Consider the following 21981-nt stretch of genomic DNA (forward strand, 5'->3'; position numbering starts at 1 on the left):
TCATCTAATTACGAGAATGTTCGATGTATATCAGTATGTCTATCATTGTGATCAATGCATTTGGTCATTTTTTTTTATTATTGTGAGAGGGATAAAGTCAAGTTGAAAATTTGTTAAATATGCGTTGAATCTAAGTATTAGCTTTGGAATACATTTTGTTCGTGATCTCCCTATAGCGCAAAAAAGAGTTAAGTATTATAAATCATGAATATACATATAATACCTTGTTTATTCTATCTGATAGGATCTGATTGACCTACGCGTTTGTCTTTTTGTGAGATTGCGGAAATAATACCTCATTAATTCCTTTATCAAATTTGTTACTCCGTATTAACTTTATGCCAAAATTGACACTTTCATATATAAATATACAAAGAATCATCTCACTTCAAATCCACAAGAGTAAAAAATAAAATAAATAAAATAAAAATACTTTTTTTTTTTGAAAGAATAAAATAAAAATACTACCCCTAAAAAAATGTAAAAGAAATTAGATAAGGGAGTAAAAAAAAACCACAAATCACAAATCACAAAACACAGAAACACACGAGTGGTAGAAACAACCAAAAAAAAAAAAAAAAAAAAAATTTGAAAAAATTACTCAGATTTTATCTATTTTCCTCAAAATAAAAAAACAAAAAAAAATAAAAAATAAAAATTTCATTCATAAGATTGGAGGGAGGAGCAGAAGTTCGGGTTTTTCTTCATCTCGTTCTTCTGTTGGTTCTTTCGCCGCCGGCCGCTATTTATCTCTCCATTTTCTTTTTTCATTTCCCTTTTTTCTTTTATATGTTAGAAATAAATTAAAAAAAATTCAACCCAAAAATTAATAAAATCTCCGCCGTACGACCACCGTGGTCTCCGCCATCTTCAGCCGTCGATCTGGTGGTTGTCTCGCATTATTCTCTTTCTCTCTCCTCAATTTAGGGATTTTCTGAATTGTTCGATGTGAATTTTCTTCGCAATCGGTGAGAATTTTCTCTCATTTTTTCTGCATTTTCTACTTCAAATTAGGGTTCTTATTTTGCTTGATCCTATGAAATTCAATTAATTTGATATAATTTTTTCAGGTAGCTGAAAATCGAAGTTGAGATTGGGGCATGGGTCGAAGTTTGGTGAATCGGCCGACGAATGAGTTGAAGATTAAGACATTGTATTTGGTTGTTAGGTTTAGTTGATAATTTTGCGAGTTTAGGGAAATCATTTTGCTGCTGCTGCTGTTGTCGTTGTTGCTGTAATTTGGTGGTGTTTAGATTATAATTAGTTGTTGTTTAGATTAATAATTTGTTGTTGAGGGGCAATGTTTGGATCCAATCCGGATTCTGGTAATCATGGTAACACTGGACTTCCTGGGAACATTTTAATTCCGTTTCGTTTCGTATGGCCGTATGGAGGAAGGAGGGTTTACCTCACCGGTTCGTTCACCGGGTAAGGGGCTTGGCTTTCGACATAATTTATGGTGTTGGATGATGAATTGTTGATGTTAACTATCGAGTTTGAAGTGGGTTTTTAATTTGATGTTTTTTGTGTAATTGATGTAGGTGGTCGGAGCATATACTCATGTCACCAGTGGAGGGGTGCCCTACTGCATTTCAAGTTGTTTGGAACTTAACCCCGGGATATCATCAGGTTATATTCGTGCTTTTTACTAGCTTCGTAATGGTTGTTGGAGTTATTACTTGATTATAGTCAAATTATCGTGCTTGGTATTGGTTTATCTACGTTAAAAACTGGTCCAGGTTTCAGTGGCAGTGTTTGATGGTGATCTGGTTGCTGTATGCAATAGGATGAAATCATATTTACAATTAGGGCTGCGGTAGTGCCACGAACATATAGCACTGTGAACATGATTATGTCCGTTTATTTCCCTCTACAAGTGATTAGTTATTAGGGAGGAAATCTTACGGAGCTTAAAATCTTGTGGCTGATATGTTGAAATTAGTATTTCAAGATCTTACTTTTAGACTCAAGAAGAGTGAAAGTATCTCATTCACGTGCTTGGAGATTTTTATTCACAATAGGACATACAATAAGACATGAATTTATGGTCGCTTTTGTCACTTAATTGTTCAATTAAACATCAACTTAGAGTTTTATGTTGTTAAGACAGCATTAGGCTGTAAACTTTAATTGCAGTGAGAAGTGGAGTCTGGCCTGCTGTTGTTCATCTTTTAAGAAACCATTAACTTTTTAGCCTAGGTTTGTTGACGGATTCTCCTTTTTTAATGAGTTTGTTGCTCCTATATCTCTTTTATGGTTTTGTTTACAAGGCTTTAATTTGGTGAGTGACAGCAGATTTCGTTGCCTTTTTTTTTCTTTTTTCTTTTTACCTTATTTTTGTTTTTAACGGGGTACATAGATGGAATAATTAGAACAGTTTTGAGAATTATACTGGTGTGTGGTTAAGCTTATTAAGTACTCTAGGTAGGATATATATTGGGGCTTCAGGTCATTAAAACACTTGCTTATATATATGGACAAGAGTGTAATTGTCATTGATATCGGAAGAGAGACAATGCTAAAAATTGTCACATTACTGTTATTTTGATGGAGACTGTAATCCGCTGAACACATCTTTATAAAGGCATATTCTAGCACACTGTATGCTGTTTTATGGGGCAAGGTGTGAGAATAATGTTTTTCCCTTATCCTTTCAACCTTTTATTTTTTTTTTTATTTTTTTTTATTTTATTACTTTATTATTATTATTATTATTATTATTATTATTATTATTATTATTATTATTATTATTGAGAATATAGATCATTAGGTGTTTAGGTTTACTTATTCAACATCACTTTCCTTTCCCTTGTTAATTGAGCTTTGTTATTTGAATATCTTATACCTTTTGTAATCTTGCAACTCTTTTCATCCACAAATAATCTTCATGTTAGGTTTCGACACACATATTAAGGAATTTAGTAGGGTGGGGTGATAATTTAGAGAACGATGGTTAGTGGAGGGATCCACGTCAGATCGGTTGAGTGGGAAAGATTTTCGTTTTAAGCAACAAAAAGATTTTGGGTGGACATCCTTAAAAGAATCTCAAGAATATTATATGTGGACATAATTTGCGGACAGGGGGAGTAGTTATTGCTTTGGTAGTCTTCTTCATTTTCTTGCATTCTTAGTCATGGTAATGAGTATTGCCGTGTATCACTTTCTTTGTTCGGGATGTATGCAATTTCTTGACAGCTTTAAGTGATAAATTGTCGGGTTAGTTGTTTGGAGTAGTCTGTCATACCTACCTTGCTACACATCATGTGAAATCTTTCCAAATATGTAAATGTAGTAGTTTGCATGGCAATGATTTTATTGCTTTGCCCGCCTCTCTAAGTTGCATAACCAAAGTTTGATTTCTGTCTGGAATGTATTGAGATGCCTGCTGTTTATTTGAAGCTATTTTTCTTTATATGCAGTACAAGTTTAATGTTGATGGTGAATGGCGTCATGATGAACATCAGCCTTTTGTTAGTGGAACTTATGGAGTTGTCAACACTGTGCTTCTAGCGAGGGATTCTGACATGGGTCCTACTGTATTCAGTGCTGATACTCCCGGTAGATCCAACATGGAGGTGGATGAGAACATGTTTGTTCGTGCGGTAAGTATTGTGTTAAATAATTTAATGATATTTGGGATTGGTTTGCTCTCGTAGCATTCCATGCTATTATTTGATGGTAGAATGTTGGTACATGGTATCTTGTTTGATGGAGAATATAGTTCTCTCATTTTTCTGATATCTGAGTCGGAGCTAGGTGCCTAACAAACATGACATTTTGTTACCCCCTTTAAATCATTTTGTGTGAACTTTACTTACAATTTTGTGAAATTATGAGGCTGGTTTGATGTGCTTGTATTTCAAGTATAATCAGTATCCTGTCATCTATTTATTTCTTGAGGTCTTAAACAAATGAGTTTTGCCTTAGTTTCCTCTTTTGTCCCATATATGGCAACAGGCGGCTACACCTGATGGAATGTTGCGTGAGCAAGTTTCAGATGCTGATGTACAGCTTTCTCGTCATCGTATATCTCTGTTTTTGTCACAACACACAGCATATGAGTTATTGCCAGAGTCAGGCAAGGTTTGGATATTTTTCCTTCTGTGATCTTCTCATTTTCCGTTCTCGAGACTTGCATTCTTTTGTTAGATGAGGTCGGCCTTTGACACTTGTCTGTGTTGCAATTGTAGGTTGTGGCCTTGGATGTCACTTTACCGGTTAAACAAGCTTTTCATATCCTTTATGAACAGGTTTGCAATATCCGTTTTAATAATAATGTGCTTGCTAAGATTATGTCTTCTTTTGCATTTGTTTGTGATTCCTCTGAAAATGGAAAACTACGACCTAGCAGTGTTTTTTCAATGAATGAAGTTCAAGAAAAAAAAGTAATTGATTGTATTGCTGTTTCTCTATGCCTTTTTGCAATTTTACTTTTCTAAACATGGGAACGTGAAGCAATTAAAAATAAGTCAAAAATTTGTATAATCATCATGGTCGAGGCTATCTGTCTGCCTAGCTGTTCAGCCATCTGTGTTCAATTTAGTTTATTTGCATTAGGTATGCTGAGAATATGCATGGCAATAATTGCTTACCTGTCATGGCATGAAAATGCACGAGATTTTGGGTTAAGATATTTATGAGAATTAACTAAGCTATCCTTCTTCAAGCTCTCATGCAAGGCCTCCCATGGGACATAATTAAGAAATTTTTTCCTAATAATGTTAATTGCTAACTTTAGTCCTGAAATATTACAGTACACATTTATGAAGAAATTATCCAGTAAGTCTTGCACAATGTCCCATTTAAAATATCAGCTAGCGAAAATCGTTCAAGTTATAGTATATTTCTAAATCAGTTGATCAAATCTCTTATACAAGAAGACTATCTTTAAATTTCTGGAATGTTTGCTTTTTGCTAACTATTAGTTTGATTTCAATACTTCCAGCATCCCAGATTCCCAGTATTTGCAAAAAATGAATTCCCAGTGATTTGAGTTTTTGGATATTTGTTCACTACCTGTGTACTGAGCAAATGTAAATTTGTTACTGATAAGATGATAATGAAGTTAGTTTGGGCTTGAGGTTTTTTTTTTGGTAGAGTAAAACCTTTTTAATTGCTATACTGCCTGAAAAACATGTTTTGTGATGCTATGAGGCAATGATGCTTCATTTACTGATTTTTGATCAGCCATTCTGCCCGTCTTTTATGGACCTCCAATTCAATGAAAATCCTTTTTGTCATGTCATGGAGGAAATTTATAATTTATTTCAGGCATCCTCTCACTCTTGTGTCATACGTGGAAGTCTTTGAATGAAAGGCTTTCAGTGTCTTTACCATATATATATACTTCCTCCATTCTATTAATATTGCAACAATGGACTTTTTGCACTATTCATCACTCTTGTTTGACCTTATAATATAGATTTACACGTTAAGTAAAATATAGTCATGTGGGATCTTATTGGATTCGTCTCATTAAATACTTTCACAATATCAACTTTTTATAATTTTTATTCTTACACAATTATAGATATTTAGCATATAAAATGTGCTTTGGGATGCGTAATTTCCTCCTTGTTGTAATATTAATAGAACGGAGGAAGTATATATATATATATATTATTGTATTATTGTATATAATAATATATACATATATTATTATCTTTGAATGAAAGGCTTTCAGTGTCTTTACCATATATATATATATATATATATATATATTATTGTGAATTACATAAACCTCTGCATCCAAGTCATATCCAGTTTTATATAAATTTAGAGATTAGAGATGAGGAGCTTCTGATAAGACGAATGCTGTACCTTTTGCAGCTTTTCTGGGTGAAATTTATACATGCACTTATGCCTCCGTGATTGACCTTCCCCTTTTTTTTTCTATTTATTTTTTTTTATTATTATTTTCATTTTACTCTAAAGTTCTTTCTTGTTGTGACTGATTTCCATCATAAGCCCTAATTCATGCCTGGCATCTTCATTTCAACATGTTCAAGTTCCAGAAATTCCCTAAAAAGGGGTATTTTTATGTTTACTTTTGAATTTTAACACAAGTCACACTATACCCTTGTAGTTAATTGAAAGATAATACAACTTTGAATTTTACTATACGTTTGAATGTATGATAAGCTTGAGGGGTTCATTATGTCATGTTTTGGGAACATTGTAAGGGGCTGTTTGGTTCATGCACGGGAATTGGAATGGAATCAAGATAGGGAATTAAGGAAAAATTATATTTTTTGATTCAAATCTTCTATATTCACTTCACTGCTATTCCAGCTGTCATTTACCGGCAACAAGTCCCAAAAATCAGCATACCTTCACTTTTTTTTCAAGCTATGGCTACCTAACTTACCTCTGCTACAATTTCTATGTCGTAACCTCCCACCATTCATCTCTTACTTCTGCTTTCATGGCAGCCTTAATTTTCTTTCCTCGCATCTATGTTCTCCCTCACCTTCCACATCACAACTACCAGAAATTTTCCCTTTATCTCTCTTGAGACATGTTTGTCATTACTATGAATAAATCTGTGTGAACTTTGGCTCTTTGGTGGTTGTTAATGACTGAAGTTTCAGTTTGAAACTTTGCTCTTTTGTGTGAATGGCTGGCTGGTGGGCTGGCATGTTGTGAACGTTGAAGATGAGAAAAGTTAGGAAGGTGCTGATTATTGGCATGTTGAGTTGGTTATGATGGTAGTTTTCACTGGTGGGATGATGGTGTTGGTGATGTGATCAAACATGGTGGCTGACGGAAGTGGGTTATAGGTACTCATGGGTTGTTGCAGCTGAGGGGCGGTGGTTGTTGGCGGCTGGAGGTGTGAGAGCGCTGGGGTTGGTGGTAGTGGTCAAAGGCAGGAGTAATGAAGATGTATTACAGGGTATATAGGTCCTGGGGGGCTGGTTAATGACAAAGATAATAAACCAGAGATCTCCAAAAATTAAAAGGGTGAAATGGAAAAAAAAAGAAAGAAAAAAAAACAAGGCAACCTAAGTACCGAACACTCATAGGTTACGTAAAGGGGGATTTTAGTTCCTTTTTCTTTTCCCAATCCCCCTCAACCAAACAGTCTCTAAATTATGTCACAATTTTGGGGTGCTATGTTTTTTTCTTTATTTTGTTGGTAAAATAATTACATTGTTATTTATATTAATTACTTTTTTAAATACATGGGGAACAACCAGGTAATTTTTCAAAAGCTGGCATTCTTGGCAAAAATAATATAAAAAAGATAATTTAGATAAACTGATTGAATTTCCCCACCAAATTATTCAAAGAAGTGAAGAAATAACATAAGGCTATCTAGCGTCTTAATATTGATAGGATGGTAGGTGAAAATAAGATTGCAGAAGAAGGCATACAGTAAAATTATAGGAGTCAGAAGAAGAAAAAAAAATACTTCCTAGGATTGGTTCAGATGCCTCACATCTCCTTTTCCATTAGTAATCAAAAATAAATTGAGATGAATCAATCCTGTACACGACAAGCATAACAGAAAAAATTGCCAATAAAGACTGAGGCATGCGCGCAGGTATGGCTAGAGAAGATGACCACAACAATGCACAGACTACACTCACTGCAGCATATGCAATGTTTTAATTGTCAGACTATGCTCTATTTATTGAATCTTGATTTATTAAGTTTCATCTTCATATGACTGATCTAGGGCATGAATATTGAATTGTGAACTGGGACTTTTTTTTTAAATCATGATGTCTTTCATGGCAATATACTTGTTTAGTATGGGGTCTATGGGCTGGAGGCAATACTGAAGTTGATCTGTAATTTGCACCATCCTAAAAAGTGCCAATTTTATATTCCTTTAGGGCATATGACCGTTTTGTCCTGCTCTGTGGCAGTTGGAGTGTCGTTGAAACTGATACTTAGGATTCAATTGACAAGTTGAAGTAACCAAGAAAAAAGTTGGATTTCTCTTGATTAAGTGTGCCTGCTGCTGCTTTGGGGATGCATGCAACTGGTGTGTCTAGACAAAATTTCAACATGGGATCTGCAGTTTGACTTGTGTGATCTTCTGTAGTGAAATAAATATACACATACATGTCTATGTGTATTCTGTTTGAGTATGAAGATTTTCCAAAGAAAACTATCTTATTGGTGGCTCATGATCTCTTGAGCAACCTCATCACTAATGTGAGAATGTTGGTCATCGTTTTTTTGATATCTAGATCATGAATTTTTTTCCCTCAGATACAGAAGCTAGCATCTTTGTGTCCGGTTTCTCTATTGGAAGGTCTTGTTGCAGTGAGTGTGTTTCAGTGAGTTATAGAAATAAATTCTACATAATTTCAAGATCATACTATCAGCCCCTCAATTATGATTAGAGCCGTTGTTAATTTAAGTACAAAGCTAGCATATTCGTGTCTGGTTTCTCTGTTGGAAGGTCTTGTTGAAGTTAGTATATGTCAGTGAGTTGTATTAATTAATTCTACTTAATTTGTAGCTCTCCAGGTAGGGAAAAAAGGGAATGTTATTTTTTTTGTTTCTCTTCTAATTTGCTAGAAATTACTATGGTTAACCTCTTGTTCTGTGCTTAAATCTTTTTTAAAAAAATAATAGTAATCTTAATGTACGTATTTTTTTTACGTCAGTCACCATTGATTTAATCAACTCCATAGAATTCAAAGTGACGTGAATGGTTTATCTATAATGTGTTTAAGAATAAAGAGTCAAATCAGCATATCTTTCTCAAAACTTGTGCAGAGCATTGTTGTAAGTTGACATCATTTTTGGGACATTGGAAGTATTTTAATGTTTTCATTTGATAACCTTTGTTCCAGTTTTGAGAGAATATTTGCTATTTGTGAGATTTAATTATTTAAGTATGCGCTGAGACTTGTGTGGAAAGGAACATTTCTTTCTTGATCTCCTTTATTTAGTTTCACTTTTAGGTACATTAAAGTTTATATTACCTTCCCTTCTACCCGTTGATCTCCAGTTATTTTATATTGAACTTACCTTCCTCGCTTCTCCATTGTTTTACCCTCATCACTCTTGTATTCTTGTCTTCTTGAGCATTCATGAGAAGTTTGCTATTATTTAATGCTGTGTATTAATAGTTGTTTGTCTTCTTTGTTCATCAGCTACTCTGTTTTATGTGTGTGTTTTGCTTGGTGCTATCTTCCTAGACAACTTTTTCCTTGTCGATCTTGTGAATAACTTGTCTAATTCTGATTTAATCTACTTTCAGGGAGTCCCTGTTGCTCCTTTATGGGATTTTGGCAAGGGTCATTTTGTTGGAGTTCTTAGTGCAATTGATTTCATTCTAATCTTGAGAGAGGTATGTGGTCACTTGCACTGTTGGTGCATCACTCATTTCTTATAACCTCCTGCATGTGCCTATCTTTTTATTGTTTTTTTTGGTAGGTGCCCCATGAGAACAGTATTTGGCTGTATCTTTCCCGGCATTATTTGTTAATTCAATTAAATATGATGCAGTGATGTTGAGTTTGTAAATTTTTTTCCGTGTTGCTAAATTTTGTCAAGCTGTTTTAGTTAATGTAAGTATTTTGACTGGATAAGTTGTAGGTTTTGAATTCGATATTGCTCAGTGAGCTTCATGACAATGGTCATGGGTTAGATCAGCGAGAGTGATCTGTTGTGCTTTATTTGAGTACAGCTAGGCCATTGTGAAACTTTGTGATCTTAGTTATTTTGATAGAGGCTAATCCTTAGAACCATTCATTTGATTTTTTTCTACAATTTTAAATTTGTGAGAAATTATCTGCTGGCATGTGATGCAAGTTTGCCTTCTAGCCATAAACACAACTTTGGTCAGAAACTTCTCAATTCAAAAGACAATACTTTGGACGTGGGTCATAATAAGCTTAACAGCTGTGGATATATACTCATTCAGCTTTGTTATGTATTCCTTTCCCTCAATCTTCACTGCTCAAGGAAATATATGGCACTGAACTTGTTTGCAAAATCTTGTCGGACATCCTATATCTTCATTTTTCTTGAGGCTGGAGCTCTGTAGTATAACTAAGATATACTCTTTTCTTGTGTTTCTTTCCTAATATACTTTACTGTGTTCTAAACATTAGGATTGCTGATTTTTTAAATTCTGCTATGATAATTTCTGCCCTATCTGGTAATGTTCGTGATGGAATATTGAACCATTGTATTCTTTGTTGCTTGCGAAAGATCTTTTGTGTGGTTAGTTTCTTTGAATACTTTCCTTGTTATTAACATTGTATAATTTTTAGCTTGGAAATCATGGCTCAAATTTGACGGAAGAAGAGCTGGAGACTCATACGATATTGGCATGGAAAGATGGAAAAATTCGTGTCAACAGACAAATTGAGGGTAGTGGGAGGCCGTATGCCAGACAGCTTATAAATGTAAGTGCTTCCGCCTTTAGCTTATGAAGGTGCCGCTGTGCAATGATTTGTCCTATTTGTACAGCTTTTGTTTGAAGCATTTATGGCTTGCAGCTAGTGTTTCCAAATTACGATGCAGTAAATCATCTATATCCTAGGACTCCATGTAGAAATCTTCTCAGACTTGAGTTTTTGAAGGATGTGTTTTGTGGGTTGGAATGGGTGGTTCTCATCTCTCTCTAAAAATTTGAGTCTTGGTCTGTTTGCCTTCTTTGTAATTGCTGCCTTAGAGCTCATCTGTTAGGAAGGTTTGGTGATTCTCTTACAAGATCTTGCGGTCTTTTTAGTTCTTTCCAGTTGTTGGTGATACTTATAATTCATTTCATTCATCATCAAGGATTAACAGCTGGTAGTGACAGTTGTTTCAAAAAAAAAAAAAAAAAAAAGAGTGACAGTGCACTTCTAATTGAAATATCAAGTAGTGATGTACTCTAGTAAATTGCATAATAATTCTGGCCTGAGCCTGTTCCTGTCTTCTTTATGCAATGTGAATGGATTTGTGATAATAAGGAACTTTTTCTTGAGCTATAAAGTGATTTATAAGATGCTCAAATGGATTTTGACCTAGTCACTGGAACTGGCTTCTGGGTTTTATTTAAGAGATACTCAGCATTCACTATATATATTTCGTGGAGCTGAAGCTTTTTCGTATCTCTCATGTATAATACATGTCTGAATACTGATCTTTACCGTCCTTTTTATTGGAATTGCAATGTTTTATAAGATGCTCAAAAGAATAATGAATGTTTACTAATTTACATTTTAATCGTACTCCAGTCTTTCTGCTTTCTGGTCTTCTTTTAAAATTGCTGGGGTCAGGGATGTTCAATATGGTTAGCTAGATTGACATCTGTACATTTTAAACCTGTGTAGGCCGGGCCTTATGATTCATTGAAAGATGTGGCTTTGAAAATTTTGCAAAACAAAGTATCCACAGTTCCAATTATACACTCATCGTCCCCAGATGGTTCTTTCCCCCAGCTGCTACATCTTGCTTCCTTGTCTGGAATTCTAAAATGTAAGTTCCTATTCCCAACTCCACCATTGCAGCTCCTTGCTACATCTTAGCTTGATACTATAAATCACTGCTTTCCATTCTATTTTTCCAGGTATTTGCAGACACTTCAAGCACTCTAGCAGCTCTTTGCCTATTCTTCAGCAACCAATTTGTTCAGTTCCTTTGGGTACTTGGGTTCCCAAGATTGGGGAATCAAGTCAACTGCCATTTGCTACCTTGAAACCAAATGCCTCTCTTGCGGCTGCACTGTCTTTGCTCGTCCAAGGTTATTTTGTCTTTGATGCTTCTTGAATCAGATATCTAAGCTTTGTCAGTATTTTGTTTTTGTTTGGGTCCCAGTTTAACTGCGAGTTTTATTGAGAACTCTTGTAACTCTACACAGCATGACCCATCTTATGTTAGTTTTGCGCTAATTTTGCAGCGGATGTGAGTTCGGTACCTATAGTTGATGAAAATGACTCGTTACTGGATATATATTCTCGAAGGTATTGCTGTGTTTCTATTTTCATATTTGACGGTTGATCCTTCTGTGTATGCATTTAGATCATCTGATTTTTTTTTTCATCTCTTTCTTAGTGATATCACTTCTTTAGCAAAAGACAGGGCGTATGCACAAATTCATCTTGATGAAATGAGTGTTCATCAGGTAATTTGTTAAACAAGATCCCTGCAGTAAACTCTCTCCCCCTTTGTTTAAGTTACTTTCTCTATCATAGTTTCCGTATGTTTGTTCGATAGTGCCTAATAAACCCCCCCCCCCCCCCACCCCAACACTTTCAATTTCACAAATGATAACAATGAAGAGAACAAAGCACTTTCCGGTAACGGTAAAAGATTCATCTGATATTTAATATAACTTGACTGAGCTTTTACTTACACACTTAATTTTGCTGTTGTGCAGGCACTTCAACTAGGACAAGACGCTACTTCTCCATCAGGAGTATTCAATGGACAAAGATGTCAGATGTGCTTGTCCTCAGACTCTCTACAAAAGGTCATGGAGCGGCTTGCAAATCCAGGTATGCCGATACTACAAAACTTATTTTCACATTCATGTAAGCTCACTTTGGCCAAGTGATCATTTTCCTATTGATACTTGTCCTCAGGTGTCAGAAGGCTTGTGATTGTGGAAGCCGGCAGCAAGCGTGTTGAAGGCATTATTACATTGAGCGATGTATTCAGATTCTTGCTTGGCTAGCGTTCTGCTCAAATGTTCTTGGCATAGAAACTTTGGAGCAATTCATCCATAATGTAAACACCCCTGTAACTCTGCCGTGCCTTCACATGTGACAGATGGCTTAATTAGTTGCATTAGTCCTTGATTGTTCTTGTGGGCGATGTTCTTTCGAGCTCCATTGTTTTTAGGATACAGGGCAAGGAAAAAAAAAAAAAAAGAACAAAAAAAAAAAAAATTTGTAAATTGAAGAGATTGGAAATTTTCCCATTTCACCTTTTTTTATAACCAGAATTTATGTCGATTCCCTCACGGTGCTGCATTGGCTTACCACTAGGTTTACATAAAAAAAAAAAAAAAATCAAAATATTCAAAAGAAAGAAGAAAATAAAACTCTTATATCTAATGCGAGTGTATTTGTTGCAGCATTCATCTAAATTGGTAGGATTAATGTCCTCACAAGTCACAAATGCTATGCGAAATTTACCTTGTGCGGAGTGCTTCTATTTTTCGCAATGTGCTCTTGATACTACATATTCAAAATTATGTAAAGTCACATATCAAAGTGTTTTTAAGGACTAGTCTTGAATGAAAACCAGCAAATTTATGAACCTTTAGATAATATGTTGAGGATAAAATTGTCATTATGAATCACATATCAAATCTTAATTTGCTGTGGTTATACACAATATGGGTTGTCAAGGGTTAATTTTAATTGCAAAGGGGTATTTTTTGAGTGTTGAGTGCTTCCTTTGTTTTTTTATTAGTTGGCACATATTATCTAGACACGTTTGCCAATGTATAATTTTAAATGTATACTTCAATATCTTTAGTTACTTATTATAAAAAAATTATGATATTTTGACATCTGTAAAATACATATTGAGATGAATCTTACAACTATAGGTTATGTAAATAGTGGACTAAGTCAAAACGTGTCTACTAAAAAAAACAGAGGTGGTATTACGGAGTAACAAACTTTGTAGCTGTAAACCAACTTACCAAATAAGACGACACCCTAGTATCAAAGTGTGTAAAGAAGGGTTAAACTTACGTTTAGGGATCTCCGGCATGTATGGTGGCTTCGCTGCCCCTTCTCCCATCTGCAGCAGTAGCTCAGAGAATACTCTGGTAGCAAAATTTTATTCGTAAATGACAATTTTATCCTCAACATCTGGTATAAAGTCAAATATGCCCCTTGATATATTTCACATGTTTATCACAAAAATCAACTTAAATATTCTCTTTATTTGTACCAACAACAATTTTATTAGGAAAAAACTTGTTTTATTGATCCTAGGAGTAAGCATAACAGGGTACCCTGTTAAAATTCCAGAACCGGAATCGGAACCTGTTGCAACAGGTTCCTTAAAATAGGAACGAGAATCGAAATCTGTTGAACAGGTTCCTGAAAATTGAGAACCGGAACCTGTAGGTTCCGGTTCTAATTTAGGTACCCTGTCTTATAATATACTTACTAAATTTTTGCATGTTTTTTTAATATAAAACTGGTTGGTCATTATGTTAATATATATATATATATATATATATATATATATATATATATATATATATATATATATATATATATATATATATATATATATATATATATATGTATATATATAAACATAATGACCTTTATTAAATTAAATTTTAGGGGTATAAATATCCATCTATATTCTTAAAAAGTATTATATAAAAAATAGACATTTAACAATAATGAGGCAAATAATTGAATAAACAATTTAGAATTAAAAAAAAAAACATTTAATATTAATAAGGGCAAATAAGTAAATAAACAATTTAGAAGATATAATTAACGAAGCACTATCATAAGAGTTCCTCATACTTTTAATAAGGTAGGGAGGTAGGGATACTTTGATGAATTTTATTTGTTACATCATTTGGCGGACTGGTGCTAATACAAAGAACATCAACATACTACACAGACACACAGTACACAGTACACACTACACACTTTATCTCTCCAACGTCCTGCCAGCTTTCAACAATGGCTCCTAAACGAAAATTGAACCGAAGACTGTTCAAAGAAGAAATTTCGAGCTCCAAGGAAGAAAAGAAGTTGAAGGTAGAAGAACCCCAACTCGTAGGAGAAGAACTACTCCCGGTAACTTCATTTTCCTCTGCTCCATTTTAACAAAAAAAAATAAAATAAAAAATCACGACTTTAGATATTTCTGGGTTTTATTTTTTTGAAATGATCTACAAAAAGTACAAGCTTAATGTGGGTTTTTTTTTTTTTTTTTTTTTTTTTTTTTTTTTTTTTTTTTATGCATTTTAGTGGGAATAATCTGTTATAATGATTTGAGATTTGACAGTGAGAATTATTTTTGTTTTCAGAGAAGTGAGAACTTGGACGAATTTATTTGATATTCCCCAAAAACAAGATAACTGTGAGTATAATTGATAATTGATTATGATATAATTATGTTGTAAAAAATATTTCAAAGTAAATAATTACGATTTATCTATAGGGTTATGCTGGGCATATTTGACTGTAGATTGGATGCAAACTCTGTATTATCAGAAACATGGAAAGAGAGTCAAGCTCTCCATTCAAGAACTGGTTGACAGTATCAACCTGATTTCGAGTACGTAGCCCAGCTAGAAGAAGTTTTAGAATGGGTTGAGAAAAATGGGTTGAGTTTGGAAGAGAAAAAAACAAAAACCGCAAAAAAGACGAGAGGTATTTTCGTTGAGTCGTATTATATTATAATGGTCAGGTAAATAATGAATGCTTAGCTTGTGTTTTTTTAAATTGTTTATGGTGACCTCCTCCTTATAATTCTTAGGGTGCAACAATCATACATCTGGAGCACATCGAATGTTTTGTTGCAGATGAAAAAAAAGGTGCTTAAGTCTCTGGCAAAAATGCCTTTGGCAGCACACCTCAAGTACGATGGGGTGGTTTATTATGATATGATATGATATGATATGATATGTGTAAGTTAATGTTACATTTTATTCTTAAACTTGTAACTAAATTTTATCTAATAAATATACTTTCATTGCTGACAGAATTACCCTGAGGCCTGAGGGAGTGTATCGGATCAAGAGAAATCAATATCCTCGACGTGACCCATATGGCACAAGTCTTTATCATTGGGATCATGGGATTTTGATTACAGGTTGGGGAACTGATGAACTAGGGACTAATTACTATCAAGCCCGTGATAGTAATGTAGGAAGTGCTCCAAACAACGGGGATTACAAGGTTGTCCGGGAATCAAGTCTACAGAGTGATGAAATTGGTGCACTAAAATGTGTTTTTGCTGCTCAGATTGCCGATTGATACTAGTAAGAGTTGTATTCCTCGGCAGAACTGCACAAAGCTATGGAATAGTGTTCACCATGCACAGTTTGTTATTATAGATGCTGTGTACTTGGTATTAGAAGGAAATATTCTTAAAAAGCGATATTATATTTACTTTCATATTCATTTCTGACAATGTTTGACCTCGAATATCATTCCACCTATATATTGAGTACTAATTAAAATGGAGTGTAAAAGTACAGAATACATCAATGGAATAGAGTCCAATCGATCTCTTATATGTATGTTTATTAGTTCCCTAATACTGTTGTTTAAAATACAACTATCTGTTGGTAGATGCAACTTTCTGAATTACAGAAGTCATATGACTTGTTTCAACTGCGAGCACAAGCGACCACCTGATGAATACATGGGGAATCAGATGCAAAGCAGGCAGCAGAGACCAGTTACAAGACTGGAAAAAGCTCCAGAAAAGGAACAACCTGGAACTTTGATTTTGATGTTGATGAATCAGATGGGGCAAATGTTGCATCATTTGAGGAAGCAGATGCTCATGAAATGAATGAAGATCATCATCTGGACAATCCGCAAGAAATTTGTAACTTCAGTTGGCCTGAGGAGTCAGGACAACCAATATGGATTCATCATCAGAACCCCAAGAGCCTACAATGCCTGTGCAAGCAAAACACTGTATTGGCTTTGATGATTTTGACAATGACATTGATAGCTATCAAGTAGATAATCAAAACAGAAATCAGAACCAGGACCTCAGGAAGCTTCACCTCATCGCTTTTCTGACGTAAAAAATGAAGGCTTTTCTGATGCTGAAGCCTGAAGGTGATGATGATATTCCAGTATTTAGCAGTCTTTAAATCAACAAGGATCTGTATCTGATTCGGGGGATGATGATATGGATTTTGATTCAGTTAAGGACCTTCCAGTTCCCTCTTAAGTGGAAATCAAGGCATGTTGCTGATTCTGGTCGCAGAAATAAAGCTTCACGTGCCTCATCCAGAAGATTGTGAGTTTTAATTCTGATGTAGTGATAAGCATGTTTTTGGGATATTCATTCAAGCAAGTTGAACTTTGTAATAATTCATTCAATGATAATAAAATCTCTCTCATTTTTCCTGTCAATTTTATCTTCTTCTTTTCTCTATGTTTCTCCATGGAAACACAGAATTCTATCCATTGTTAACTTCAATGTGGTTTCAAAGCAGGCTAGTTGATTTTTCACAGATCAAACATACAATTATATGAAAATTGCAATAGATTTCTCTTTTAAAAAAATTGGTTCATATATTTTTCAAGTCAAATAATTTTGTTCAAACATGGCTCCTAGAAATGAACAAACAGGTTTAGATTCTTCTCAGAATCCAAATTCTGTGAATTAACTGAACAATTCAGATGTTACTTCACTACAAATTGGTAAATACAGTCTTAAATGGTTCAGCTTACAGTGACTCAAAACGATTCAATGATTTTTTAGTGATGGCAGTTTGGCTCAACCAGCACCAATAAATTCTGCAAATTTCAGAATATGGAATAGGTGCAATGGTCTGGTAATTTCGTTGTGTTAGTCAGACACAGGTACCCATGTTCGACAGGGGTGCATGTCTAAGTGTCAGATTCGGCTATCTATTGAAAATTCCCATGGTTTTTGCAGTCTTTTTCACCTTCAATTGAAGACAAGGACCTCAGTTATTTGCAACAAATAACTGAGATTCTGCAGAACAATGATGAAGGAATTTCAGAGTTCTATACTAGGATAAAGCTTCTTTGGGATCAACTTGATGGTTTGGATCCTTTTCCTTCTTGTGTTACTACAGGTAGCTATTGTAATCTAACTCAACAATTGTTGAAATCACAGCAGAATCAGAGGCTGATACATTTTTTTTATGAAAGTGAATGATATTTATGCTCATACTAAGAGCCCTATCCTAATGAGGAAACCCTTGCCAAATATATCTGTTTACACAAATTTCGAGTCTAAATAAATAAAGACGGGAAATAAAGTAACAAATGAATTTATATTAATATTTGATTTTTGGGTACAATATCTGTATAAAAGTTTATAATAAAATAAACTAAGTCCTCTGATTCTGTTCCGCAGCTTGACGATGACACGTGTGTGACACCTGTAGGGTGACGTTTGATGACGTCGACTTGAGTTTGAATGCAGGGTGACGTTTGATGATGTCAACCTGTATTGAGGGGTTTTGTTTGAATACACCTGAACGAGGGCTTATGAAGCTTAATCCAGTTCAAATATGTTTGAGTGTATCTAAACAAGTCGGCACGAGTTTGATGTGCTTGTTGACTTACTTCAGAGAGAATTCCGTTTGAGTTTTATGAGCTCTTGAAATAATGATTTCTGGATCCCTTCAACTGATGGAGGAATGGTGTATTTATAGGAGATGAAACCCCTTGAGTGGACTTAGTAGGTTTGGGCCTAGCCCATTTTATGACTTAGAAGTCTTTTAACCTGGTCCGTTTAATTTATTTTATAACCCGAATTGTATTTGATTAATTCAGATTATTTATTTGGGTGGGCCAAAAAATAATTAAAATGGATCATTAACATGATTTAACCCAAATTAATTTAGTTAATTTAATGTATAACACTTATAAAATTTCCGCGTCTACAAATTACCCCCTCGAGACTGTGTCACATACACGATTTGAAGTGTTTGGCGTGACAAGGTCTCGACCCTTTTATTTGACTTGGAAGTCACTAGTACTTTTTTTTTTTTTTTTTAAGTACTGAATTTGATTTATGGGAATTCTTGAGCACCAAGGTTAGACTCCCAATTACAGTAGGTTTTAATCTCTTAAAAGATAATTGTCAATCGAAACCTATAAAAATAAGGAATTTGACCCCTCTATATCACATTATTACGGATTTACGGTAGACATACTTTTGACGAACAAGACAGCCGATTTCCCCTGCAACCGCTTGTTATTTGTTCTTCTTGAACTTGCAACCGCAACGGTAAACATCACCGCACTTGAACTTCCTTTGACAAGTTAATTCATGCTAATATTATTTAACCATTACTCAATTATTGCGACTTTCGAATTTGTTTGCAGTCTTTAAGAATTTTCCCTGACACTTTCGATTGTGGTCGCAAGAGAAATTTGGTGATTTGTGTATTGCAGCAAATCAAGAAATTAAAGGTAATGGATACCTAACTTTGCTTTTCCTATGTTAATTAATCAATTCCCATCAATATGGGTCAACCATGAATAATACTCCATGAATTTTCAGAAATAAAAGCAGAGGATTTGGAGTACTCTGACTTTGGAGTGACCATTTTTTTTATTTAATCACGGCAAATACCGGAAACAATCAATACACTTTGTTTATTTAATCGATTAAGCAATCCAAAGTGTTTGAGAGATGAAGTCAATGTAGAAGTGGTTTGGAGGATTACATTAGGCTGATTAGGGGAAGAGTGAAGAGTCAATATTGAAACAGAGGAATTGATTTCGAAGAGGATATTTTTGTCTTTTTTAATTTACAGATTTTTTTATTTTTTCTGCATTTAGGTTATTTTGTACTGTATTTAGTACTTGTGTTTTACTATTGCCTGATTCTTGTTGCAACTTGATGCATTTACTTTAGCGTACCAATTGTCGACCAATACTTCCGAGGGCTCGGATGACTTATGTTTACCTTGTGCCACTTTATTCCATGATTTACATGGCATTGTACGTACATATTATAATTATATATATATATGCATATGTGTTTGTTCTTTGTAGCGTTTGTGCATATAACAGATCACAAGGTAACCATACGTTGCCGCCCATGTCGCGATGGGTCAGGACTCTTTGTTATGAACCCATCGAGGATGTCAAGTCATGTATGCCAGTTGTTATGAACTTGACATCTTAAGACTGGCCGGATAACTTGAAGATTTGAAGTCGCCCTTGTCGCGATGAGTCAGGACCCTTTGTTATGAACTCATCGGAGATGTCAAGTCATGTATGCCAGTCGTTATGATCTTGACGTCTTTAAGACAGGTCTGATAACTTGAAAATTTGAAGTCGCCCTTGTCGCGATGAGTTAGGACCCTTTGTTATGAACTCATCGGAGACGTCGAGTCATGTATGCCAGTCGTTATGATCTTGACGTCTTTAAGACAGGTCTGATAACTTGAAGATTTGAGTCGCCCACGTCGCGATGGGTCAGGACTCTTTGTTATGAACCCATCGGAGATGTCAAGTCATGTATGCCAGTCGTTATGAACTTGACATCTTAAGACTGGCCTACTCGAAATTCCAATACGAGATTGACTTCATGACATATTCATTATACATGTGCCATGTCAAGCACTCTAACGAATTTTTTATTTTATTTTATTTTTTTAGTCTTTGATCATGGACAAGGTGTACGTAGTGGAATTCAATGAAGGTTCTCGATCCTATCTTTCTCTCGTCGACCAAGAGAGTGACAACCCCAAGATTGGCATGCGTCTACAAATTCGACAATCATTGCGACGGCCTAATGGCATGCAAACAAGTATTTGTAAGCAAAATTTCCGCAGTGACATGTCTGTTGAGATTGCTAATGTCTCCAACACCATAAAGGTTTACAAGCTCCAAGACACCCTTCAGAGTAGACCTGCAACAGATAACTTACTTCCCTGATTGGGTCGTTCCATTATTGAAGGGTCCGTGAGATAGGGATCTGCTGTTCTAAAGATGTATGGTGAATCATGCTTCATCCCAGGCTATCGAGAGTGGACTCAGGACGTTCTGTGTCGCTCGAGGGACTATCTGGAATCCGCATCAATCTACAACGCTGTCTATGCCTCACTTTAATCCTATGACAAAAATTCGCATATTTTACGAGCATTCTGTGAGAGTTGGTGCCCTACCAAAAACACACTCCATACAATGGCAGGAGAGTGGTCCATTTCACTGTGGGATTTGCATAGACTAGGTGGCTTACCCATTTATGGGGAAATTTATGATGAGACTGTCCCTCATTCTGCGACCCTAATAGCAACAAATGAGGACAACAAACGGTACATTTTGAAGGCTTGTGAGCATTTGTTTGTTGCTTATCATTGCCTTTACAAAGAGTCGGGTTCAAGGAGGGAGGATTCAGCCAAAGAATGGATTAGATTTTGGTACCAGAAGAAAATTCGCTATGCCGCACCGCCAAAGAGGACAAGATATCTCTCGACTCCTCCACAATCTACACATGACCCTGGCGGAACGTTACCAGATGTACCTCCGGCGTGGACGAATGATGAGTTACCCATGTTTGAGCGTTTAGGTCTTCCCGGCAACAATAGAAGGGGAACAGCCTATACTGCTGCTTTCTTGTCTTGTTGGTTATGCGCATTTGTACTTCCGAAGTGTGATAGTAGATCGATAAGACCTGCGACGTTTAAGATTGCAACCTTGATGGCTTGTGGTAAACCGTTCAGCTTGGCAGTGTCTGTCCTGGGAGGCATTTATCATGGTCTGAACAACATTTCGAGGTCTCCCAAACCTTCTTATTCTGGTTCATTCTTCCTAGCCCATTACTTGTATAGTTGGCTCGCATACTATTTTGAAACTCATCACAATCTGGATCTAGCTCTCCCAGGCCCTTTAATGACTGTATTCTCGGGTTCTCAAAGTTTAAAGCATTTTAAGGATAAAGAAGCACGAGATCTGATACATGAAGGGACCACAACAAGGGTTGGATGTACCGTGCCGAACAAGAATAAGAACATCGCTTTGTTTGATGATGGGAAGCTTGAGATTCCACAGTTTGGCTATCTCATCTCCCTTCGCTCTAGCTACATTCTTGTACGTTCCGGTGACAAATTTTTCATAGAGCCTTATAATCCTTATCGATTTGGTAGACAATTTGGGTTTTGTCAAGATGTTCCCGGTATGCTTACGCGTGCCATAGGTGATCGTCAATCTGTAGGCTATTATGAAGCTCTTCGGCATTGGGACTTGATTTTGTTTTGTGGCAGTCAATCTCGGGTGTTGACTCCTAGTCTTTCCCTGAATTGGTGTGACCTTGTAACTCAGGCTTTTCGGTCTTGGTGGTCTAAAGTGACAGTTAATGACC

At 35.4% G+C, this 21981-nt stretch overlaps 1 protein-coding gene across 1 annotated transcript; it reads left to right on the forward strand.

Annotated features, from left to right (window-relative positions):
* Window positions 1-641: 641 nt before the first annotated feature.
* LOC145576216 (sucrose nonfermenting 4-like protein) lies at window positions 642-12916 on the forward strand. Its single transcript, XM_081634000.1, has 14 exons — window positions 642-968; window positions 1071-1428; window positions 1542-1629; window positions 3420-3602; window positions 3958-4083; window positions 4191-4250; window positions 9221-9310; window positions 10239-10373; window positions 11286-11430; window positions 11522-11695; window positions 11852-11915; window positions 12007-12076; window positions 12332-12449; window positions 12537-12916. The coding sequence occupies exons 2-14, from the start codon at window positions 1301-1303 to the stop codon at window positions 12626-12628; spliced, it is 1473 nt and encodes a 490-aa protein (XP_081490126.1). The 5' UTR covers window positions 642-968; window positions 1071-1300; the 3' UTR covers window positions 12629-12916.
* The last annotated feature ends 9065 nt before the right edge of the window (window positions 12917-21981 follow it).

This window comes from Chenopodium album, chromosome 13 (genome assembly GCF_948465745.1).
Source record: "Chenopodium album chromosome 13, dcCheAlbu1.1, whole genome shotgun sequence".
NCBI lineage: Eukaryota > Viridiplantae > Streptophyta > Magnoliopsida > Caryophyllales > Amaranthaceae > Chenopodium > Chenopodium album.